The sequence below is a fragment of the Cordyceps fumosorosea genome, assembly GCF_001636725.1.
Source record: "Cordyceps fumosorosea ARSEF 2679 chromosome Unknown scaffold_17, whole genome shotgun sequence".
Lineage (NCBI taxonomy): Eukaryota > Fungi > Ascomycota > Sordariomycetes > Hypocreales > Cordycipitaceae > Cordyceps > Cordyceps fumosorosea.
The window spans coordinates 115,775-139,489 of NW_017387317.1; the positions used below are offsets into that span (position 1 = coordinate 115,775).

At 56.5% G+C, this 23,715-nt stretch overlaps 9 protein-coding genes across 9 annotated transcripts; 4 read left to right on the top strand and 5 right to left on the bottom strand.

The window, feature by feature from the left end:
• Positions 1-536: 536 nt before the first annotated feature.
• ISF_06480 (M protein repeat protein) lies at positions 537-2,911 on the bottom strand (the record flags this gene model as incomplete). The annotated part of the gene is made up of 2 exons (XM_018850084.1): positions 537-2,735; positions 2,789-2,911. The coding sequence occupies 2 exons, from the start codon at positions 2,909-2,911 to the stop codon at positions 537-539; spliced, it is 2,322 nt and encodes a 773-aa protein (XP_018702572.1).
• An 860-nt stretch (positions 2,912-3,771) lies between these two features.
• On the top strand, positions 3,772-5,512 carry ISF_06481 (Mannose-1-phosphate guanylyltransferase (GDP); the record flags this gene model as incomplete). The annotated part of the gene is made up of 3 exons (XM_018850085.1): positions 3,772-3,852; positions 3,985-4,071; positions 4,244-5,512. The coding sequence occupies 3 exons, from the start codon at positions 3,772-3,774 to the stop codon at positions 5,510-5,512; spliced, it is 1,437 nt and encodes a 478-aa protein (XP_018702573.1).
• A 3,348-nt stretch (positions 5,513-8,860) lies between these two features.
• Positions 8,861-9,338, top strand: ISF_06482 (hypothetical protein; the record flags this gene model as incomplete). The annotated part of the gene is made up of 4 exons (XM_018850086.1): positions 8,861-8,962; positions 9,024-9,031; positions 9,088-9,169; positions 9,228-9,338. 4 exons carry the CDS (start codon positions 8,861-8,863, stop codon positions 9,336-9,338), a joined length of 303 nt encoding a protein of 100 aa, XP_018702574.1.
• Positions 9,339-9,908: 570 nt separating this feature from the next.
• ISF_06483 (cyclin) lies at positions 9,909-11,530 on the top strand (the record flags this gene model as incomplete). Its single annotated transcript, XM_018850087.1, has 4 exons — positions 9,909-10,129; positions 10,220-10,427; positions 10,468-11,341; positions 11,400-11,530. The coding sequence occupies 4 exons, from the start codon at positions 9,909-9,911 to the stop codon at positions 11,528-11,530; spliced, it is 1,434 nt and encodes a 477-aa protein (XP_018702575.1).
• An 87-nt stretch (positions 11,531-11,617) lies between these two features.
• On the bottom strand, positions 11,618-13,341 carry ISF_06484 (phosphatidylinositol-3,4,5-trisphosphate 3-phosphatase PTEN; the record flags this gene model as incomplete). The annotated part of the gene is made up of 2 exons (XM_018850088.1): positions 11,618-13,157; positions 13,244-13,341. The coding sequence occupies 2 exons, from the start codon at positions 13,339-13,341 to the stop codon at positions 11,618-11,620; spliced, it is 1,638 nt and encodes a 545-aa protein (XP_018702576.1).
• A 1,102-nt stretch (positions 13,342-14,443) lies between these two features.
• Positions 14,444-15,554, bottom strand: ISF_06485 (putative protein family UPF0121; the record flags this gene model as incomplete). The annotated part of the gene is made up of 4 exons (XM_018850089.1): positions 14,444-14,979; positions 15,041-15,264; positions 15,400-15,415; positions 15,488-15,554. The coding sequence occupies 4 exons, from the start codon at positions 15,552-15,554 to the stop codon at positions 14,444-14,446; spliced, it is 843 nt and encodes a 280-aa protein (XP_018702577.1).
• Positions 15,555-17,091: 1,537 nt separating this feature from the next.
• On the bottom strand, positions 17,092-17,941 carry ISF_06486 (hypothetical protein; the record flags this gene model as incomplete). Its single annotated transcript, XM_018850090.1, has 3 exons — positions 17,092-17,210; positions 17,286-17,651; positions 17,743-17,941. 3 exons carry the CDS (start codon positions 17,939-17,941, stop codon positions 17,092-17,094), a joined length of 684 nt encoding a protein of 227 aa, XP_018702578.1.
• Positions 17,942-19,494: 1,553 nt separating this feature from the next.
• On the bottom strand, positions 19,495-20,719 carry ISF_06487 (l-allo-threonine aldolase; the record flags this gene model as incomplete). Its single annotated transcript, XM_018850091.1, has 3 exons — positions 19,495-20,266; positions 20,337-20,571; positions 20,647-20,719. The coding sequence occupies 3 exons, from the start codon at positions 20,717-20,719 to the stop codon at positions 19,495-19,497; spliced, it is 1,080 nt and encodes a 359-aa protein (XP_018702579.1).
• A 1,077-nt stretch (positions 20,720-21,796) lies between these two features.
• Positions 21,797-23,061, top strand: ISF_06488 (hypothetical protein; the record flags this gene model as incomplete). Its single annotated transcript, XM_018850092.1, has 4 exons — positions 21,797-22,048; positions 22,125-22,793; positions 22,874-22,947; positions 23,001-23,061. 4 exons carry the CDS (start codon positions 21,797-21,799, stop codon positions 23,059-23,061), a joined length of 1,056 nt encoding a protein of 351 aa, XP_018702580.1.
• Positions 23,062-23,715: the final 654 nt, after the last annotated feature.

Sequence of the window (23,715 nt, forward strand, 5' to 3'; positions counted from 1 at the left end):
ATGCTGGTGTGCTTTGGGATCCTCTTTTCTATTATCCGTACATAGGACCATCATCTCGTTCTCTCGCTCTCTCTGTCATTTTCTCGCTTCTTTTTCTGTTTACAGTTTGATAGTATCACTCCCTCCCGTGCTTTTCCAGCAAGGGCCACCACTCTCCGTTTGTCACCTCCTGAGCGTCCGTCTTTTACACATTACTCCCTACCCCCCAACATCAGCACTACCCCTAGCCCCCTATCGTTTTTCATTTTAATTTGTATCATGTAGCCATGTTGTTGTATCGAATAGTTCTTAGATCAATACACTTGTGTAGAAATTATCATTTCTGCTTATTCTATTTCTCATAGATGGTAATCTTTCGCCTCGGTGATATTTGACATGGTCTGATGGTTAGTTTAGGTCCTTTCTGTTCAACGCCCCCAAAAATGCAAGACAATCGCCCTCCTTTCAGTAGTTTTCCCAGTGAAGATATACAATAAAAGTAGCCTAATAAATGTCCAACTCATCCGGTATATACACAGCCTGCGCCCAACGAGCCCCTACTGCTGCTGCTGCTCTTTGTTGCTGTTATGCTCCTCGTAAAACTCCAGCGTCAGCGCAGCCAGGAACCCAGGGATGCACCCCTTTTCGCGGACCCAGAAGCCGATCTGGTCAGCGATGCGCTGTGCAAACTGGCTCTTGGGTCCGCCTCCGACTTTCATGGTGCCGCGCTCGCCGTCAAAGACGATCGAGTTCTCGTGCTCGTCGGTCTTGGACGGGTAAAAGGTGCTTTCAACGCGCATCTTGCCGTTAGGGATGAAGGTCACCGTCCATCCCAGTGTCGAGAAAATGGCCTCTTTGAATTCGTGCGACTTGCTGCCCCAGACTTCCTTCAGGCGGCGCGCGGACTTCTGCGCCGACGCCGTCTCGGCCTTGGCGGCGGCGATTTCACGCTCCATGGCACCGAGTACGGACGTTGGAATGTAGGCCACTGTCGTAGCCTTGCCATGCTTAGACTTGAGCGTCGCGAGGAGGTCCTTGTTTTCCTTCCGCAGCGCCTCGAGCGTCGCGCGCTTGATAGCCTCGTGGTCCGCTGTCGGGTTGGAGCGGAGCGAGAGCACGCGCGTCTGGCCCCGCGATTTAGCTACTGTGAGCTGCTCGCGGCTGACACTGAGCTCTTTTTCTTGCATGGCTAGCTTGGTCTGCAAGCTAGCGAGCTCTTCCTGCAGGCTGCGGTTCTTGCGCGTCAGCTGTCCGAGCTGCTCGCTGTTGTCATTGCTAGCGTGGGAGCGCTTGGATCCCGCCAGCGGCTGTGGCGTTGTTGGTGTGACAGGAGCCGGCTCGGTGGAGGAAAGCTGAGCATGCACAGTTTCCAGCTCAGACTTATAGTTGTCTACTAGAGCTTCGAGTTCCTGGACGCGGCTAACGCGGACCTCGTCAAACTGCTCTGGTTGCATGGTCTGATCTTCTGTATCAAAGGCTTTCAGCTGAGCGCGCAAGTATTCGACCTCCTTGAGCGCGAGAGCCTTCTGCCGCTCGAGACGCATGCGTGTCTTGTCTGCCGAGGAGGCAGTGACCGACGCTTTCGCATTTGCCAGCTCTTCTTGCAGCCCTTTTCTTTCCTGCTCGTTTGACTGGATGGTGTTTTGCAAGGCATTGATTTCGCCACGCAGAGCGCCAACCTGATCGACATAGTTTGCCGTAGTATAGCGCTCCTCTGCTAATGCTCGCGCCATGGCTTCTGGGGAGTCAAACTTGACACCTTCGAAGCCAGTCGAGCTTTCCAAGTATGATGCCCATGAGCGTCTTTCATCTTCAAGGCGCTGTCTTTGTAGCCTAGCTTCAGCCAATTCAGCCTCGAGAAGTTCCGCAGCCTCCACTCTGCGTTGTAGGGTCCTCTTTTCTTCCTCTACGACCTCAACTGCCTTATTGACAGACCGTAGGTGCTTGAGCTCGGACAGCTGGTCACGGTTGGTGCTTTCCAGGGCTCGAATATGTTGCACCTGCTCAGACAGCTCCCGTTTGATGGCCAGCATGGTGTCGGCGTCACCGGCCTGCGCTTTGAGACGCAGCACGTCAGCTTCGAGATTTGCGATCTGCGAATCACGCTCAGCCACCTGGGCTTGGGTCTGTTGAATGATCTCGTCGCGTGCGTGGCTGTCGTGGTCGTAGTCCTTGGTCGCTCGTTGAAGTGCCGACAATTGTGTTTCGAGGTCAGTGAGCTTCTTTTTGCTGATTCGCTCCGCATCATCCCTGGCGATCATCATGTCTTGCAGCTCCTCTTGGGCAAGACTGGCTTCGTTCTGGGCAGCGCGGTACTTGCGCTCCATGTCCTTGGTTGACTGTTCGCTTCCGTCCTTCAAGCCGTCGAGCTCGGAACGCATTTCCTCAAGCTGTGCCTCCAGCCGACTTTGTGCAGCTTCTGCAATCTGGCGTTTCTGCGATTCATCTTGCTCTCGCCTTCTCGCCTGCTCAACCTTGTTGTTCTGTTGTGAAAGGGCGATTTCCTTTTCCGAGTCGGCTGTTTGCATGCGGTACTGCAGCGTGCCAATCTCGGCCTTGAGAGACTCAATCTCTCGTCTATATTTTTCATATTCGTCGGCATCTGGCGGGGCGAGGTTCTCTTTGATGCTATCACGAGAACTCGGCCGTGTTGATTCGGCCTGGCTGGGGCTGCGCTGGGACGAAGGTCGTCGATTTGAGTTGACACCAGCTAGAGTGTTACCGGTCGCCTGTGTGCTTGCGCGGAACGACGCAATCTACAAATTGGCGGGTTAGCTGTCTCCGCGCGATTTCGAATGTTCAGACTCACCCTCGTAAATTGCGGTGCGCGAGGTAATGCCGAGGTGCTTGCGCGCATTCGTGAAGATGCTGTCGCCGCTGTTGCCTGGCGGCTGGAAGGACGCTCCCCGGACTGAGGCGTGGTGCGTCTCATTATGAAGATGATGGTATCATGTGAAGCGGTACAATGGGCGCTAGGTGGATTGAAAAAAAATGCGATGAAGCAGTTACTTTTTTGGATAATGGTTTCAATAGTTGGCTGGAGTAACGGAGTGGGATGTATGTAAACAAGAGCAAAACAAGTTGGGATCAGTCGAACTACGGTGGGGCAGCCTTCATGCAAGGTGCGTGCGCCAGAACGGCTCGTCAGCTGGCAGCGTCCGTTTGCAAAAAGCTCGCCAGCTGGCAGAAAACTTGGGTAGAACAGAGAGTTGCAAACAGGCGCAATCACGTGAGACGTATGGTGAAACCGAATCTGGCCTTTTCGAGATGCCCTCACTTTCGAGTCCTCTGTAAACTACATGTGTATGCGACGTGTTGGAGTGAATTGACCCGTGACCGAGCTCCTCCCTACTGGCGCGCCGCCCCTGGCTCAAAGGAGAACACAAAAGTCAGGCAATCTTCGCCCCATCTCCGGCTGCCCCATCCTCTGTCTCCAACTCGCCAGCTAACCAACCTGGCCGCCCTGCCCACGCCTGCTCAGACCCTGCTAGCGCTGTCCCAAATACGTCCCTTCACGAAAAAAGGCTCGTCCCCTCATAAAGTCTAATAACAAGAGGGTGGGCAAATTTCCCTGCAGGCCGCCTCCTGGACACAGGTACCAATACGACGTTCGAGTGGACACCTTTGCAGGACTTGGCTCCCTAACTAATAACCTGCGCCAATCTCGACTTTGCCTCCTCTCATTCCTTCTCCTGACGACAATCCTTCTTACCAGCCTTGTTCGCTTCTTCGTCTCTCGCTTCGATCTCGTCTTTCTTTTTTACCTCGAGACTTTTTGTACACACTTTAATCATGGCGTCGTCCGTCTCCGAGTCGGCCCTCGCCGCCATTGCCGCCCAGCTGAGCCTAGTTATGGGTGCTCTTGAGAAGCAGGTGGGTTGCACCCCGTGTACTTTGTTTTTGCCGGAGGGAGGAGGCTCTCATCGCCGCCGCAGCTCCGTCTCGCCAGCCCTATGCGCGCGCGCTCAGCCCGCCCGAGGTCAAGATAAACTAACAATGGTATAGAATTCCGAGCTCTCCGAGCTTCGCATCGAGTGCTCTGCTCTGCGCACCCAGAATGCAAACATGGAGCGACTCCTCCAGGACAATGTGGTAGGTAATGTGATGCGACTCCTTTCTCGATATTGGTGCTCCACTTGTCAATTCCAATGGCGCTACACTTCACTCGCTGAGTGTAGCATGCATCTCACGAGAAGCAGTCTTTTTCATTGAGCATTTCAAAATTGAATGCCTCGTATAGTTTATACTGACTGGCATGGCATAGTCCAAGTACGACAACCGCAACCTCAGCCTCTCCGCCCCCTCCCCCGGCCTGGAGACCTCATCGCCTTTCCTCTCCGCCACCTCCCTGCCCCGCGTGGCCTCTACTCTCACCTTCAGCCCTCCCGGCGACCAGCCTCTCTTCACCACCGCCTCCCCTCACTATGAGATTCCCGGCTTTTACGTTGTCATCCCCGCTGGTGGTGCCGGCACCCGCCTGTGGCCTCTGTCCCGCAAGAACCACCCCAAGTTCCTGCTCGACGTATCCCTCTCCGGCCGCTCCATGCTGCAGGCCACCTGGAACCGCCTGGTCCCCCTGACCGGCTCCTCTCGCATGACCGTCGTCGCCGGCCCTGCCCATGCCGAGGCCATCAAGGGCCAGCTCCCCCAGCTCGAGAACAACAACCTGTTCACCGAGCCCGGCCCCAAGGACTCCATGGCCGCCATCGGTCTCGCCGCTGCCATCCTCGCCGAGCGTGACCCCGATGCCATCATCGGCTCCTTCGCCGCCGATCACATGATCTCCGGTGAGGACGCCTTCCTCGGCGCCGTGCGCGAAGCTGCCAACGTCGCCAAGGCGGGCTACCTCGTTACTATTGGTATCGCGCCGTCTCACCCCGCCACCGGCTTCGGTTACGTGCAGCTCGGAAAGACCCTCAACGATCCCAGCGCCCCCAGCGCCCGTCTCGTCGGCTCCTTCAAGGAGAAGCCCGATGCCCGCACCGCCGGCAAGTACCTCGCTTCCGGTGAGTACCGCTGGAACGCCGGTATGTTCGTCACCCGCGCCGCCACCCTGATGGAGCTGGTCCTGGAGCACTGCCCTGCTCTCCACGCCGGCCTTGTCAAGATTGCCAAGGTCTGGGACAACGAGGCTGAGCGCGCCGCCGTCCTCGCCGAGGTCTGGCCTTCTCTGGAGACGATCGCCATTGACAATGCCATTGCCGAGCCCGCGGCCGCCGAGGGCAAGGTCGCTGTCATCCCCGCCACGTTCGGTTGGGACGACGTTGGTGACTTTTCCTCCCTCTCCGAGATGCTTCCCGCCGAAGCCAACGCCCCCCGCGTTCTCGGCGACCACGAGCTCGTCGTGTCCGAGCAGACCTTTGGTGGCATCATCGTGCCCGGCTCGGGCCGTCTTGTTGCTTGCTTGGGTGTTGACGATCTGGTCATCGTCGACGTTCCCGACGCGCTCATGGTTACGACCCGCGCTCGTTCGCAAGAAGTCAAGACGCTTGTCAAGAAGGCCCAGCGGGCTGGTTTTGCAAGCCTTATGTAGAGACGTTGATTTGATGAAGTGTCATGGAATCTGTGGCATAAGTGTTTGGAAGAAAAATGTTTGCCTGTAGGCAAGCGGTAATAGATGGCATCTTGGCAATGGGTATTTCAGCTGTAATTTATACTAGCGTGCTAGCTAATCAACTCTTCACTTCTCTACCAGTTATCAAATGCTGAGATTTACTCATCATCAGGGCGACGTTATGAACGTTGTGCTTCCTTTCGAGCGTACAAGACTGTGCGTGAGAGCACACCACCTGAAGAGTCGATTTTGCGTCTACCGGAAACAGCATACGTAGTAGATGATGGAAATCCGCCATCGTGCTCCATTGCCTCGCTGTTTAAGCCTTCAATCACATATTGATATTCAGGATATGTATGGAGCGCATTGTGGCGGCCGCCATAATGTTACATACAGTAGACACCGTGCATCAGTAGGCACCCTACAATGCCGCCGAGTCTAATGTACTTAGGGCTGCTCGGTTATTGAAAGAGGCTATCAGGGCCGAGCTTCCCAAGAAGAGCTGTGGAATGTATGAAGAGGGTCAAGATGACTTTTGTTACTTGTTAAAGCACTCTTTGCTTTGTCCATTTACAGTCCGCTGTTTTCAGTAATATCACGGTTGGCTGTTGGCAAAAGCGGACCGATGGCAAAACATATATTCTACAGTAAATCTGCTCTACCATCTTTTTTTTTTAGTTTTTGTTTTTCCCAGCGTTTTTTTTCTCTCTAGTAAAATTTTCGACTTTTTTTCATACGGCGACAAGCTGCCCCCTTTGATGTGACAGCCCAGCCACCCCGGATCCTCTTTGCAACAAAAGAAGACGCACAGGAATCCCCATCGTCAGCCGTAACCCCTCCAAGCGAATAGACCCTCGTGCTCACAGAGACCCCCCGTGGCCCCTGAAGCCCTGGTGACCTGTGAAGAAGAAGAAGAAACAGGTTTTGTTTGTTGTTCGAATTAAATAATGTGAAGCAGTTCGTGTTCGTAGCCGACTTGAAATATCGAACGGGTATTTGGACAGCGCCTCCTTTCGTCAGGCTCGGACATGCCCCGTCATGCCAAAGCCAGGAAGTTTTGTCGTTGTTAAGTTGTTAAGTTATTGAAATATTTTTAAATATTCGAGATTGTGGTCGGCTAGTATAAAGAATACTCCTCATATAATCTGAGCGTTTTTGGTTGACTAGATTCGAAAATCTTGGCAACTAAATAGTGTTCATTGGTTTTGTTTGTTGGTAGATGTTGGTAGATGTTGTATGTGCTTCCTTCGTAGTTCGCAATCGAGAGGGTGCCATGCTTTGATGGCTTTGGCTATGCCAGAGGAGCGTAGACTGTGGTGTTCGTGTGTATCTTTCTTCCTTTCCTTTGTATGTGTCCGGGATATCAGGAAAGATGTGGCTGCATGCATCATGGAAACATGTTATGCGTGTGCCATCTGTGGTGAAGCGAATGTCTGCATTCCGATATGTAGGTCAGAGCGACCGAAAAGTAGCGCTTTGACATGTGCAGGTAAAGGAAGGCGTCATTAGACGAGAGAATAATAAAGTGAGAGAGGTTAATTAGAAAAGACAAAGGAGAAGAGTAAGGAGTGGCACTTGCGAGTGCGGAAGCACTGAAGAAGGAAAAGATCTCAGTATACCTTAGTGGAACGAAGAAGGCTTTATATACAAGGCTTTGACGTTTAGATCTTCTAAAGAATACGTGGCCACAGCAATATTATGATGCAATAAAAGTCTACTCAAGTTGTTGGTTTGGTTCCCAAAGTCTAAATAGGTGCCAGAGAGGTACATGCATGTTGGTTGCCGCCCGCATTCTTATGAGTAGGTGACTTAAACTAGACTGCCAGGTGGCAGGGAGACCAGTTGGTTAGATACATACGTGTCTGTATTGTATGACCAGTTACTTGATCAAACCCGAACCTTGTTCTCTATACTTTGTGTATAGCATCATGCTAAGACAGCTAGTCGTCCACGCGCCCTAACCCTAGACCATGGTATGTGGGAAGCATACAGATCTTGAAACCCCATCTGTTACTTGCCTTCCTATTCTAGCTTGACGGAATACCTCCGCCTTTCCTAGTCAATGTAAAACAGACAATACAACTTCGCGAGCGACGCTTCAAAACGCACGTTGACCCCATTTGCCCACGGTACCCTGTAGGAGATACGACAGGGACTTCGGCGGCCAACTTTGCGGCGCGTGGTCGGTCTAGACCGCAATGACCGGCCTAAATCAATGGGAAATCTTACATCTCTTCATCAAGCCTATTAAATCGGGCCCATCGTGGGCGTGATGCGCCTCCAAAGCCCATGCGGGGATCTCAATTTGCCCTCTCCTCATGCCAAGACTGGGCTGAAAGCCAGCCTGCCATCACCTTACCCAAACCCAGTGCGCCCCCATTACTTGGCGACAGGAAATAGCCAAAGTGAGGCTGAAGGGCAAGAAGAGAACATGTCTCTGATGCACCGCCACGATGCCTCTTTGAGAAGGTAGAGAGAGACCGTGTTGTTTTTTTAGAGTACAGTTTTATGCCTATTTCTCGAGGTTGCAGCGAGGGTGGACTGAACTGGTGCTTCTTTCAGCTCCCCCGTTTTCAACTTGGGTTGATTGGAAGTCGAGTTCTGTGCCAAGCAACCGCTATGATGATCCCGGCAGCTTCATGCATGGCGAGAATGGGCAAACAGCGCGACGAGGCGGGCGGTGATCGTCGGATCGCAGCCAGCGACAGTCCGACGCGGAGGCAAGTACTGCAAAGTTCCAGGAATCGAATTGATCAATGAATATCGTAGCACCGATAAGATTGCAGTCGAGTATCTATCTTATTCTATCGGGTTATGTTTAGTAGGGACTGCCTTGCCCGTACATTCGCGGGGCCACTCCGGCTTCGCGACCGAGCCGAGGGAGGTCGGGGGAAAGGCTGCCCGCAAGCCGAATCGGGGCTGCGGCAGTTACACTCGAACTGGGTAAGAGAGGAGAACCAATCAAGACTTTTCAACGTACCGACTTCCTGCCCTGCCAAGTGCTGACTCTCGTCTTGGCTGCATCGTAGCATCAGTCGAGGTGAGGGCATGATGCGCGCCCAGGGCCGCACCATTGCCAGCTCAAGAGGGGCCAGTTTTCAGCTCTGAATAGAGACTCGAGTCGATCGTGTTGAATACGATGTGTTGGATTGCTCAATGCCGGCAAAAGAAGCTGGCTCACGGGTATAAATAGGCAGGGTGAGCCCCAGGGAATGAAGTCGACAGGACCCCAATCACTTTACTCCTTCTACTACCAGCCTCTTCTCACAGTCTCATCTATACAATTTTCTACTTTTCTTCATATAGAACATTCTCCCGTCAGTCAACATGAAGTTTGCCATTGCCACCGCTTTCCTCGCTGCCTGCGCCAGCGCCGTCGAGATGAAGGCCTGCAGCGGGACCAACATGGGTGGTTCTTGCACCGCCAAGGTATGTACAACAACTTGGCCATCAACTTTTGAACCAGACTACTAACACTTTTGACCCATAGACCTCTCTGTAAGACAGACTCTTGCACCCACCAAGCTCAAATCATCAGTGACTGACCAAAGCAGGGGCTCGAACTCGGGCAACTGGAACTCGTACAACTTCCGTGCCTCGACCAACCGCTGTGTCCGCGTCTGCAACGGCTGCACCGTAAGTCAAGCTTGGATTCATTGAGCGGGAGAGAAGTTCGCTGCTGACAAGTTTATAGAGCCTCGGCTGGCGCTGCCAGACTTACTCCAACAACAACATCAAGTTCAACAAGTTCATCATCTTCGACTGGGCTGGCGGCAACGGTCCCGACGCCACCACTTGCTGCTAAACGAGAAGTGGCATGCATGATGTAATGGCGCATTGTCGCAAAAGCCCGATATGTTTGGTCGCTTTACAACTGGTCCTTGACTGCGCGCAGGTGCCAGCCTGGGCAGACTCTGGCAAGCAGGATAGAGATGATATTTTATACTAGGAAATACTAGAACATATTTGTCTATATTTCGGCATCATTTCGTAGTTAATGTCATGGAAAAGATCATCTCGCACAGTCGTCCACGTGTTGTAGTTGCATGACAGGCGTTCTTGCAGTCCAGGCTCCGGACCGGGACCGACCCCACGCTCCACTTCCGACCGAGATCCACTCACATTCAGGATTCCTGCTTTCCTTCTTTTCTAGCGGCCTAATCAAACATGCCTCTGTACACAACATACATCAGCCATTATCATCTCTCCGACCAGCAAACACCAACGTTCAAAGACCCTATTCTCCGTTCCAAATCCAACAAGTATTCCCCTTGCGACATGATACCCCAATAATCACGAGCCCCCTCGAATACGCAGCGCCTCGCTCGCTGCTTGAACAACCTACCCGCGCACACCCGCCGATCAATACACAGCCATGACGCAACCAGCCAACAAGCCGACGGCGTCAGCCAACGGCACCGCGGTGAAGCCCAAAGTCGGCCCGCATCCGGGCTTCATCTCCAGCTCTAACCAGTACTCGTCCGAGACGCGCATCCGGCGCATGTTCCGTCACAACGGCTGCGACCCTGCGCGCGAGGACAACTACCGCCTGCAGGGCGTCCAGCTCATTGACAATGTGCGGGAGCATCTCAAACTGTACGTCTGGTCTCTCAAGATGGCTGCTCATCAACCCTGCTCTGCTGCTCCATGGAGCCGTTGACTAACCCAGTCGGCTTCTTCTTCAAGGCCCGTTCGAACCTTCGACACCGCCTGCATATACTTTCACAAGTTCCGCCTCAACTACCGTGACGCCGAGTACAGCTTTCAGGACGCCGCGCTCGCGTCGCTGTTTGTGGCCTGCAAGGTCGAGGACACCATCAAAAAGTCCAAGGACATACTCGCTGCTGCCTACGCGGTCAAGAACCCGGACAAGCCTGTATCGACCGATGACAAGGTGCGACCTCTTCTCCCCGTCCCTCTCTTCTCTCCCGCAGGAGAAGGAGCAAAATACTGCCCACGACAGCACCACTAATCTCCTCGCCCCGCAGATACTCGAACAAAACGGCAAAATCATCATCGGCCTTGAGCGCCACATCCTCGAGACCATTGGCTTCGATTTTCGCACGCGCTACCCACAGAAGCTACTCGTCAAGGTGATCCGACGAATCCTTGGCCCATCCGTAGACACGACCGCCTCCGCCACCGCGCGTACCTTCTACGCCACCGCCTACGCCATGTGCATCGACATGTACAAGACGCTCGTGCCCGTCAAGCGCACCACCTTTGCCATGGCCATGGCTGTTGTTGAGCTCACTGCGCGCCTCACCACCACCGGCGATGAGCAGGCGCTCCTCCTCGAGCGCATCGAAGGCTTCTCTCAGCGACGGCAACACTCGCAGCGCTGCGACGCCCGCGCACCCGTCGTCGAGACCATGCTCGACCTCCTCGACCTCTACGTCCAGAACCACAAGGCCACCAAGCTCGGCGCGCGCTTCGACCTCGCGCGCTTCATCGACATCAAGATCCAGCTCAACCAGGGCCTCGACGCCTCCGCCGCGCCGCGCTTCCTGTACCACTGCCAAAAGTGCGAGATTGACGCGCCCTCCGAGACTTTGACAACTAAGATGCCGCTGACGCTCGGCGACTTGGCGCTGTCGGCGCGCGGACGCTCGGCGCGCGGCCAGGATGGCACCATGCGCTTCGTCTTCGACCCAGAGGCCGCCAAGGCGGAGCACGACGCCGTCGGCGTCTTCTTCAACGAGGAGTACGAGGAGTACGAGATGGAGATCGAGGAGCCCGTACCGCCGCCGCCGGAGCCGCGCGGCCCGCGAGACGGGAGGGAGGGCGGCGGCGGCGGCGGTGGTGGTGGTAATGGAGGCGGTGGTGGGCGCCGAGGAGGAGGTGGTTATCGGGGCGGTGGGCATAGAGGCCGCGGCGATAGGAGAGGTGAGCCCTACGGGGGCTACCGCGGTGATCGACATCATAGAGGAGGACGAGGTCGGCATCACTAGCACGATGGAGAAGACAAAATTTGGAGGAGGGAGTCTTTTGGCTTGATGGAGGCTTTTTCTTGTTTGTCAAGGTAACGAGCAGGTATATGCTCATGTACATGTATATATATATATATTGTATGACTCATGTCATTCATCTCATGGCATTTGTTTCTCCCGGCTGTAGCTCCGCACCCGACGGGTCGCTCGTCTTGACACTCTCCAGCGCCTCCGCGTCCTCTTTTGCGTCACCGCCGCCCTCTCCCTTCCCCGCCGTCGCCGCCAGCGGCAGCCGCGGCGGCATCTCCGCGGTCCTCACGCTGCTCGCCCTGCTAATGTCCGCGCTCGCCGGGCTCTGCACCCTGACGCCAATGTCCCTTTCCGTCACCTCGTCGGCAGCGGCAGCGGCAGCGGCATCTCCGGCCACCGCCTCGGCGCCCTTGTCCTCGTCCGCGAAGCGCCAGACGACCGACAGCTTGTCCAGAGCGCGGCTGCCCTTGCGGCCCGTGCCCTTGATCCCGTCCATCGCGTCCCAGTCGATAGTGAAGACGCCCCCGCCGGCAGAGTCGCCGTCTTCAAAGAACGCGTTGAACCAGACGTGCGCGACGGCGGAGACGACGGTCAGCCCGATGCTCTTGTGCGTGCGGTTGCGCCGCTCGACGGCGATGTTGACGTCGCTGTTGGGGACGCGGATCGGCGTCGCGGGGCGGAAGATGACAGCCATGCCGCCAGGCTCGGCAGCCTCCGTCGACTCCTTTTTACTCGTCGCGGTGGAGGAGCGGGAGGCGGAGGAGATAGGATTCTGCTCCTGCTCGGGGATGATGAGCTCGGCCGGGCGGGAGCCAGCCGGGCGCGGCGCGACGCCATCCTCCTCCGGCGGCGCTCCGCTACTTGTCGCACCGTCCTTGTCGTTGTTCGTGGCGTCCGCAAAGTCGGCCTCTGCCGGCGCCTTGGTGCCCGTCGGGTAGCCCGCCATCTCCCAGACGATGTCCGAGAAGCCGCCGTCCGTCGGCGCGTCGCCCCGGACGACGTGCCGCTCCTCCCTGCGGAACGTGTGAAACGTGTGGATCCTGCGCCCGCCGTCCGCGAAGCCTTCGACCTCGACCTTGACGCCGTCGCGCAATCCCCACGCGTGCACCTCGAGCACCTCGACCGGCCTGTCCACGTAGCGCCGGCCGCCCTCCCGGCCGCTCCAGCGCTCCACGTACCGCACCCACCGCAGCTGCGAGGGTATGGACACGCCGGCACCGAAGCGCGGCCGCATGCGGCGCTCCGTGAACCGCGCCAGCGCCTCCTCGGCCGTCCACCCCTCCTCGGCGACGAGATAGCTGACGCTCGCCGTGCCGCTGCGGCCCTTGCCGGCCTTGCAGTGTACGACCACGACGCGGTTCGGGTCGCGGTCTTGTGACGTCGTGGCGACTGAGTCGTCGGGGTTTTCGTCGAGGGCGCCGCCGTGAAGCCAGCGCCGCATGCTGGCGAGGATGCGCGGCATCAGGGCAAACGGCGGCGGGTGGTGGTCCGGGAAGGGAAAGTGGCAGACGCGGTCGTAGACGAGGTGGTCCGGGTAGCCGGCGCCCTCGGCGCGGAACTCCCAGATGGCCCAGTCGGCGCCGTGCCGGGCGTCGAGGAAGGCGACGAGCTGGTCGAGGGGGTTGCGGTAGGCGCGCTTGGGGTACGTGTGCGACGGGCCGGATCTAAGCAGGTAAAGCAGGGTTGGTTAGCGAGAGGGGCAGTTCCGGGAACCCCCAGAGAGGTTTCTGGGAAGGACAGTTGGACGTACGTTGCGATGATGTGGTCGGTGACGTAGCACAGGTCCAGGCCTGCCTCGGGGTGCCCCTTGCGCGGGCCGGCGACGAGCTGCCGCAGGAATGAAGCCATCGCGCCCGGTGCGTCCTGGCGGACTCTGAGATATCAGTCCTGTGTAGAAAAGGGTCTGATAAGAGTGTCTTGGCGCGGGGAGGCGAGGTGAGATGTAACACTGTACCCGCGACGAGGCGAGCTTGGTCGCGTTGGCTCAGATAGACCTGTCGCTAAACGTCGCGTGAAGCTAGTAATGCCTCTCTATAGAGATTTCTGTGTAGAGTAAAAATGCAGCGTTGACGAGACCAGGTGTCCTATTCGAAAAATGCGAAGAGCAACTTCTTTCCGTTGTTTTGCTTGAGTTAGGGAAGAATCTTGGCTTGGTCATCGACGTCACGCCCAGCAGGTACTTTTATTTTGGAGGGATCGGCGGCCTCCAGCCAAGTACCTGCTTGCTTGTGCCACTCCACCTGGCCGACATCTATGATGCAGCATCGTTGGGCGCCTGTGCCTTGGTCGCGTGCTGCCATCTTCAACGGGTTTGATATTAGCACAACCTTTATTCGAAGTCTATTTTCCGTCGTACTGTGCTTTTTGCGTTTACCGCATTTAACAGGTCTCGTTGTGGCGAGTGTTCCAGCATCACAAGGAATCCGAAGCCCGGGCAGCTGGCCCAGGAACCAGTGTCAAAGAAATCAAATTCATAAAACAAGTCATTTACGAATACAAAAAGTATCCACCGCATTCACGTTTTTGCTCCCTCCATCATCAACCATCTACCGCCGTCATCTCAAACCGCCCTGGTAGTGGGCCAATTTGCATTCGCGCACTTCCGCGAGTCGCATCCTTACCAAGGACTGTGTCGTCTCTATGTGGTGTACCGTTAACATAAAACAGAAAAGAACCTGCATTGTCTCCGAGAACCAAGAACCAGAACCGAGAACCATATAAACACCGATGAAGCCCTGCAGCGTAGATTGCTCATTAAACCGTTTCCATTGTACCTTTCCCGTGAGCTGCCACTTCAGCGACATAATGGCGACACTTTAGAAGCTGGTACGCCGACTTGAATCGAAAATCTGCTAGTAACCAGCATCCGTGCCGTGTTATCGTGCAATGGTCACCGATACTGCAGCCCCATCGGACCACATGAACCGTTGCCATTGCGTCGTTCAGCCGCTTAAGAGGTCTTCTTGGCGGGGCCGGCACCGCCAATGTAGCGGCTCAGCTCGGTGGCGTCGCGAAACTGACGGGTGTAGTTCTTGACATTCTCCCAGACCTGGCGGGCGGCGGGAGGGGTACCCTGGGCAGACACGAGTGAATCGATGCGGACAGCGAGCTGGCCAAACGAGGTCTGGACGTGGGTACTCTGGGCGTAGCGGGCACGGAGGAAGGCAGTATAGAGGCCAAGGAGGATCCAGGAGCGGCGCTGGAAGAGGATGGCGGATAGGACGATGCGGAACCAGAGCAGAATCTCGAGGCCCGAGACAATGGACATGGATGAGTCGTAGTAGTCCTTGACAAAGGCGCCGATTCGGTCAGCGAGCGGGCTAGACGTCTTACGGGGCGAGGCACCGTCGGCGGCGGGGGGCGCAGGGCTGATGACGGGCAGCAGGTTGGCGCGGACGTAGGTGGCAGCGTTGAAGGTGGAATAGACGGAGTAGGGGACGAGCGCCAGAGGATACTGGGGGGCAATGAGCCAGACGAGGGCCATCACTGGTCATGTTAGCCCGTAAATAGGGGATGGCGCGTTGTTTTGTGCAAGCTAGGTACGTACGGAGGTACTGGATGTTCTCATCGCCAAGCAGGCCGACGACGCCGCCGGGCAGCTGGGTGCCAGTCTTCGCGCGGGACTTTTGGGTCTTGTAGACGACGATGCCGTAGGTGAGGGCGGCGGCGATAAACGAGGTGCGGTAGCAAAAGACGGCCATGCCACCATAGTAGTTCATGCGCAGCCAGGAGAAGCTGTATCGGATCGTGGCGAGGATGAGGGTAACGTGGCTGGAGCTCGGTTAGCGGTGTGGACGACGAGTGGGCGAAGGCATCACGCAAGAGGGTGCAACGCTGCGACGGAGCTACTCGAACGGCAATTTTTGTTTCGATTCAAGCGTTGACTCGAGGAGGAACTAGACATACCCAGCGAACCAAGCAACTGTGTCATGAAGGCGTTAGCGGGTGGCTGGGAGGAGGCACCAAAAACTTCAACACAACACGGCGAGCTTACACTGGAGGGTCTGCGCGAGCGCAAGCAGGCGCTCCTGAAGAGGAGCATTAGGGCCGGGTGCAGGCATCGCGAACGTCTGCGTTTGGCGTTGGATGAGCGAAGGGGAGTGGGTGATTGGGCGTCGAGTCGGAACGTAAGTGGCGGGCGGTGGGCGGAAGGTTAGCTCGTGCTATCCTCGGTCCCAAGGCAGGCGCGGTGAGGGACAGACACAGAGAGAGTCGAGGAAAAGGGAAGAAAAGAAAAAAAAAAGCTTGGGATGCAGATTCTTGAATGCGATGCTAATGCAAGGGGGTAACGGGCGTGGTTGATGAGGATTCGTGCGGCCAGGCTACCGGGAAGATGGTGGGATGCTAAACGCAGGTGGGAAGGGGAGGAGTAGGAGGAAGAGGATAAACAGGTGAGGTGGTGACGACTTTGAGGCGGAGTTGGGTTGTAGCTTGGATCTGGGTTGTACCTAGTAGCTTTCCTGGCGGCTTTTCGAGCTTTCCCGCTTTCCCGCTTTCAACAGGTAAACAGGTAACGGGTAACGCAAGCGGCGGCGAGGCAAGTTCCTTTACCTTCTACTCGTAAAAAAAAAAAAGCTCGAGGCAGCTCGGCGGCTGGTGTGGGCCCGCTGGAACCGTTTGTTTCCTCTGTAATCCAAATCTGCAGCGGACTTGGCTAGTTACGTCAGTATTACAGCTGGAGAAGTCTTTGCGAGTTCACTCAAGGCCTGATAATAATAAGCACTTGAGAAGAAAAAAAAATCAGAAAAATATAGCCACGTTTTATCAGTACATAGCTTGGGATTCAAATTGTCTCGACCGTGTCAAGACCCCCATTACTCCGTGATACCCTGCCCGCCTATCAGGCGTGTGTAGCTGAATGGTGGGGGCCTAACTTTTGCTGCTGGGCGCTAAAACCACCTTCGCCGAGGCCTGCCGTAACATCCTCATTCTCAGCCACATAATCGCCGCCACAGCTGTCACAAACAACGACGATTAGACAGCTGCTTCATCCACGGTCGCGACCAAGACGATACGCCTTTTTCGTACTCTGAGAGGAGAAGACAAACCCTTCCTACTCGATGAGAATAATATCCAGTCAAGGGCCAGGACGGCCGAGTCCAATTCGTGAAAGAATCATGCCACCCGCCGCAGCTAGCCTTGATATCTTGAGCTCTTGGGCGGTCGCCTTGGTGTCGTCAATGCAGAGAGATACCTGCCGCCGCAACTTTACATCAACCATTGCCGACGAAGGAATAACTCCATGACTGATATAGTACCCTCGTCAATCTGAAAAAAAAAAAGGAATCCAAGGCATTGGACCATCAAATTCATCAGTACCCAAACTTTATTACTATTAAAAACAAACATAACTTGCATGATATCGATCGACCCAGACGGGGGTAGCAAGTGAATCACAACATGTAATACCGATTTGTCAAGCTACAAATGTACACTGGGCTTGGACCCGAGAAACAAAAGACCTCTCCTGGCGAGCCTCGGGTGAGAGGCCCTGGAATGTATCCCCCGCCCCCAAGGAACGAAAGGGGTCGCTTCTCGTCGAAACCTCGGGGGTGCGGCGCTTTTCGGCTTCGTCATCCTCTCAACACGATGCTGCATTTACAGGAAGAGGGCGGCGACGGCGGCGCCAATCAGGCCGAGGGGCGAGAGGGCGAGCATGTTGCCGGAGCTGGGGGGAGGGGTGCTGGTGGCCGTGGCGGCGGCGCTGCTGGAGGTCTCTGCAAATGAGTTGTCAGTCAACCGCCACTCGCTCGACAATCTTGGGCGCAGAATCCGAGGTTGGTAAAACTTACTGCTGGCGCTAGAGGTAGAGCTCTTGGAAGCAGACGTGGCCGAGGTCGACGACGCGGAGGAGGTGGCCGAGCTGGACGCGGAGGAGGAGGAGCCGGTGGTGGTGGCCGAGCTGGAGGCCGAGGAGGCCGAGGAGGAGGAGCCGGAGCTGCTGGCGGAGGCGCTGCTGGCGGAGGTGGCGGAGGCGGAACCGGACAGAGGAGGGAAGGAGGTCGGGCCAGTGCCGGTGTAGTTGAAGATGCTGGTGTAGTCGTTGTTGGAGTTGGAGTCGCCGGCCGTGCCGGTGACGGAGTTGTCCTTGACGCGGATGCTGTAGCTGCCGGAGCCAATGTTGTTGAGGGTGATCTTGGCCGAGGTGGTAGCGGAGCCTGTAGGGGTTTTGCATTAGTCAAAACGGTTCAAGATGATGAATGTAGTTGAAGCCGTGTCGGCGTGGAAGATGGGGGAGTGAAAACGCACTGTCGAGGACCTTGACGGGCACCTGGCCGTCCTTGGGGCCCTGCATCAGGTAGACGGTGCAGCCGGCGCTGCAGCCGGAGAGCTGGAGGGTGAAGGCTTTGCCCTCCTCAGGGTTGATGGCAGCGGAGTTGGTGATCTGGGGCTTGGCGACGACGCCAGAGGCGAGCGCGAGAGCGGCGGCAGCGACAGAGTACTTCATTTTGAGAGGGATGATTATGTGTAATACGAATTGTTTGTACAAGAGGAGTATGAACAGGGACAAGAAACGAGTGTGTTGACGAGAGAAAGAGAGAGAGAGAGAGCAAGCAAAGGCACAAGATTGAACTAGGGGAGAGGGGGGCGAGTGGGAATGAAATAGGTGGGAAAAAGGAGATTACCAGAGGAGCCCTCTACTTAATTTACAATCACAGCCAGCAACAGAAACGGTCCGGGGGTGGATTGGGAACTTGCAGGGCGTGCAAGCCCAATCCAGCAAGCGTCCCCCCAGGACGAGAAGAGAGAGAAATTGACATCTGCCCATGCCCATGATGGATGGGCATTGGCATGGACGGTGAGTGGTGGAGAATGAAAGCCTTTTGGGGGTGCCATTTTCTTCTTCAGCCCTAGCCTCCGTCAGTCCCTTGTCTTGTCCCTGATTCAGCTTGTCAGGCTGAGGACTAGAGGAAAAGGGAAAAGAAACAACTGGTTCTGTAGGCAGCGCCAGAGCCTTGCATTGCGAACTCATCTGTTCCAGCGTCAACGACATTGGGGAAGTTATGGGGGACGCGTGGTTTGCAGCATCTTGGCAGGACCACCAGGGGTGAATACGAGCCCAAAAGATCCATCTTCGATGCCCATGACGAGTCCCCAAAAGTTTTCTCGGTTAATGCCCCCCCTTCCCAAATAGCTGACGATCCGGGCCTGGACCGTGGAATAGGGGGGTGGAGGGGGAACATTTATTGATTATTTGTGTGGCGTTGAGCCCACGCCCCCCTAACTGGCGGTTTACCGTAGTTAATAGCCCAGAGCAAAAAAGGATTCGATATTACGCGAACTGAAGAAACGGACAAGGGGAAGAAGCAGGCAGCTGAATCGGGCAGTGATGGATCAGGCTGCGGACGGCCGAGGCCTTTTGACTGCGCCTACCTTGATGACGTCGCCCACCTCGTTCAATCTATCGAACTATTATTTGCTTTCAACTGGAATCTGAGGAACAATGGAACAATCCGTTGTTGTTGACTCAAATAGCGGCCCCCGCTAGCAACGCGATGGATGGGCTTTAAAAGTTGTTAGCACGGCTCCGGCCGCTACGACTGACTAACTTACTAGTCAACGCACACACCAGGCGACGCTGGGGAAAGAAGAATCTGCAGCCTGACTTTTAGCTCAAAGTTGCCTTTTTTTGCCCTCTTGTTCTTGGCTTGTTGTTCGCCTTGCTGCTTCGGCTGACGGGACGGGAATTGCCACACAAGAGCCGAAGAGGAGCAAGGCAGCTTCTGAAACGGGCAATACCGGCCGCTGCGTTCGAGCGAGTCAATCCGTGTTCCTTTTTTCATGTCCAGCAAGGCTGCAAACCATAGATCTAGATCCGCTCTGGAAGGAGTCCACGCCACACGATAGCTTAGCTTTGCATTCGCCGCGTTGCATCGCTCAGCCTGAAAGTGTGAATGCGGGCACGGGTTCAGAGCCCGCTCGAGCTCTCTTGTCACATCATCGTCGTAGATGAAAAATTCATCCCGTCTATAGAAAATCACTCCTAACAATGTACAGCATCTACCGCGCCGCTCCCAGGACCTTGTCAAACACCCTCTCCAGCTTCGGCAGCACCACTTCCTCGTTCTGCGCAATCTGGTAGTGCGTCACCAGCCGGCCGCCGGACACCACCAGCCCCTCCTCCGCGCACGCCGCCGTAAACACCTCCGCCTCGATCCCGTGCGCCTTCAAGTCGACCCAGCACATGTTCGTGTGCACCGGGTGCACCAACTTCCCGCCGCGACCCTCCCACGCCGCCTCGACCCTGCGCGCCGTCTCGTGCGACCTCCGCAGCCACCCTTCGCTGCCGTCCGGCGCCGCGCCAAACGTCTCGTCGACGGCCACGCGCGCCGCCGCCGCGATGAACCCCGGCTGCCGCATGCCGCCGCCCAGCGACTTGCGCACCCACCGCGCGTGCCGGATCGTCGCCGCGTCGCCGACCACCACGCTGCCCACCGGCGCGCCCAGGCCCTTGGAGAAGCACAGGCTGACCGTGTCGAACGGCGCGCACAGGGCGTCGAGCGGCGTGGCGCCGGCCGCCGCGGCCTCCCACAGCCGCGCGCCGTCAAGGTGCAGCCGGATACCGTTCAGGCGCGCAAAGCGCGCGATCCGCGCCGTCTCGGCCGCGGGCATCACCATGCCGTTGAGCGTGTTCTCGAGGCTGATGACGCGCGTCGGGCACGCGTGCACGTCGCGGCTCAGCACGGCGTGCTCGGCGACGTCCTCGAGGGTGAGGTGGGTGCCGTTCTTGGGCACGACGGGCTGCACGGTGGCTCCGGTGAGCGACGACACCCTGAGGATGAAGTTAGATTATTAGATGCAGACGTGCGTAGAGATGTAAAAAAAAAAAAAAAAAAAAAAACCCCCCGCGGTGGTCCGCAAGCACGCCAAACGGAGGCTGCGTCAGCAGGCTGCGCAGGGCGACCTGGTTGCCCATGGTGCCCGAGGTGACGAAGAGCGCGGCCTCCTTGCCGGCCAGCCGCGCAACGTGCTCCTCGAGCTCGCGCGTCGTCGTGTCCTCGTTGAAGACGTCGTCGCGCAGCGAGCAGTTGGCCACGGCCGCCAGCATCGCCGGCGTCGGCACCGTCATGACATCACCTACGACACAACGGCAAATCGTTAGCAAATTGACCTTGATACCAAGGCATCCGTAGAATCAATTTTGGAACATACTGCGGAGGTCTAGCGATCCCGCACCCTTGGCACCAACCCAGGCACCACCGCCGCTTTGCTCGGTGCTGGCCATCGTGTGCTGGTGTACTGCGCTGCCGGAGAATGCTCTCGCGTGTCGAATGATTCGGGGAATATAGCTGGTATGGAATTTGATTCTGTCGAGTGGTAGAACACCGGGTTGGGCACGCTTCTTAATATGTTGTCGGATGGCACAACCTAGAATGCTCATGATCCCAATTTAGTTGCACGCCCTATGCGTTTGCAAAGGCGCACCGTGATCAGCTCCGCTCTGGCGCAGACGGGGCAGGACCAGCGCAGCGCAGGTGGGTTCAATCCGGACGGAGGTGGTGCAGCCGATGCAGCTTTTCTAATTGCAGAATTGAGCACAATGCAAGCGATTGACTCGGTCGGTATGAGGGAGTTGTAGGAAGAGGGCGCCGGCCCGGATCGGCACTCAAAGGCGCGGGGATGAAATTGGGTGGAGACAGATGGAGGCGCTTTGGCGACCATGCTGTCCGCTTGCTACTGTATATTCAGCTTCCACTGCCATAGTGTAGTCTTCAGATTATTTCTACTGAAAATTCTTGTTTTTACTCGATAATTTGGAAGTTCTATCCACAAACTCAATGTGCATCAGCAGTACGCCTTGGCTGACCACGTACATGCGGCCCGTTGCGCCGGCCCGCATGTGTCCACGTCTCAGCCAAAGCTTCCCACCACCACCTTCATTCGCCAGCAAGATCCGCGCACTTCTAGCCCCAATTATTGTCAACAACTTCTAGATTTCTGTTCTTCTTATTTTAGAAAAAATGAAGAAGAATATCGAATTGATTTACCCTTGCAACCTCCACAGGAGGGATCCTACTCCATTCCAGCCGCACGCTCGCCTGCGGTACGCCTCGGCGCTTAACGACACGAGGACACGCTGCCTTGGCAGCTTTCCGCGGGCTCGGCCGCAAGCTAGGTCTCCAGCTGGATCTGACGGGATAAATTTAGGCTTGTAGATAGAGTGCAGCATGCCGGTAGCTGACGAGGCAGGTCCCCAAGGCTCCTGAGCATATAACCGTCCTCGATCCACGCACTTACACGCCATCAAATGCCCCGGCGCCACCACTCAAAGCTTGAACCTATTCTAGCAATACCCTCCTCGATGATCTTATCAATCCCCTTTCTTGTTCTCGGACTGTGTGCCTCGCCAGTCGCCGCGGCTTCCGCCCAAGCCACGCACTCGACGGTGCTCTACCAACACTTCTTCCCCGCGTGGAATCCGTACCTCCAAGGCTATCTGCAAGATGCGTGCCGCGAGCAGATCACCAACTACCGCAACGCGACGTTTTCTGATCCCCGGACGAGCTACACAGTTCTCGACTGCCTTTTGAAGCAGTTTCCCGAGTTCCGCAAGGTTTGTCCCCGCCCTCTCCCTCTCCCTCTCCCTTCCCACCCATCAGTCAAGACACTGAGCCAAATCACCATCACAGGCAGAGATGAGCGCCGCCGCCGTCGTTCTCGGCCTTGCTCCCACCATCCTGCAAATGATCAGCCCGCGACCGTCCGACACGGCACTCGTCGCGCTGCGCCGTCCTCTCCTCGCGCTCCTCCTGTCCGTCGCCTCGCCTGCCACCACGAGCCCACCGGCGGCGCAATACGCGGAGCAGCTGCAGATGCTCGATCACCCGCTGCCACCGCGGGTTCATGGATGCTTTCCCTACACGGTACCGCGTGTGCTCGGCTACTACGAGGACGCGGCGGGGGGCCTCGTCTCCGCGCTGCAGTACACGGCTGCGCTGCTGGCCGCCGCCAACAGCGCATACCGCACCTACCAGCTGTGCATATGGACCGTGTGCACCTTTGTCCCGACCCGCGCCTACCTTCCGGCGCTCTGGCACGTCGCCGTCATCCCGCTGCACCTCATCGGGTGGGTGGCGCTTCTGCTGAGCCTGCAGAGGAGGCCGGCTCCAGCTCCGATGACGGCTACTGCGCGGCGACAGGCATCAGGACCGCGGTGGCTGGAAAGGGTGAAGAGAATTTTGGCAAGCGAGGCCATTCCAGGGGCCTTTGCGAAGAAGCTGCCGATGGAGAGCCGCGACGGGCCGGCGCCGTGCTTTTCGCTGATGACCATGGTGCTGTACGTCAGTGTGCCTATTCATGTAAGTTTTCAAAGACGCTGGTTCCGCCTCTTTTCAGGCATTGGCTTCATCTTCCACGTTCACACTGACTTCGACGCCAGATCCTCTATGGCACCATGGTTCTCTCCAGCCTCGCCTTTGTCAGCGCTGTCGACTCTCTCGGCGTCGTCGCGTGGTACGCGCTGAGTGCGATCATCAGCAAGGGAATCGTGTACTTTGAGTGCGCAGGGATCCAGGCCGTCGCCAGCGCAAGCCTAAGAACCGCGCAGCCAAGCCAGCAGACGAATAGGCATTCTGGTCCGTGATGGAACGGGAAGCCAGCGCTGCCGAGTGCGGCGAACTCCCTCCCACAGCTCACTAGGGGGTGGCTGGTGCTGGTCAAGGGCATTTCCTTGATGCATGTTTCAAAAAGAAAACCCCTGCCCAGAGAGATTTCGTTCCTAAATATACGGGATCCTAAATATACGGGACCTATTGCATAGCAATGGTTCGGCCCCCAATGAGGGGATCCCTGGTAGTGGTAGTGTCGGGCAGCGAATCGGCGTATAACATGCAGGGAAAATGCACCTAAAATATGATAATTTCTCACGGCAGCCCACATTGCGCTTCATCAAGAATAGATATTCATATAGATGCGTCCTTCTCCAGTTTTTGTTTGTCTTGTGCGCTGCGCAGCAAAGGGGTCTCGCCCACGCGCTCCCTCCCTCCCCCTCGTCGACACGATCCCAGTACGATGTCGCAGCTTACCTGCTTTCCCGCACTGGTATGCGTGTAGTGAGTCACGACCACGTCAACAGTGCAATATGCCACCCAAAATAATCGTAAAAATGCAGCCATGGCCGTTTCTCCCACCAGCAACGCCGAAATGATCTCAACTGCCCGCGCAAGTTCAGTCATGCCGCAGTAACCTGCGCCGGTAGTGCAAGCTTGGTGCGCTGGCTTT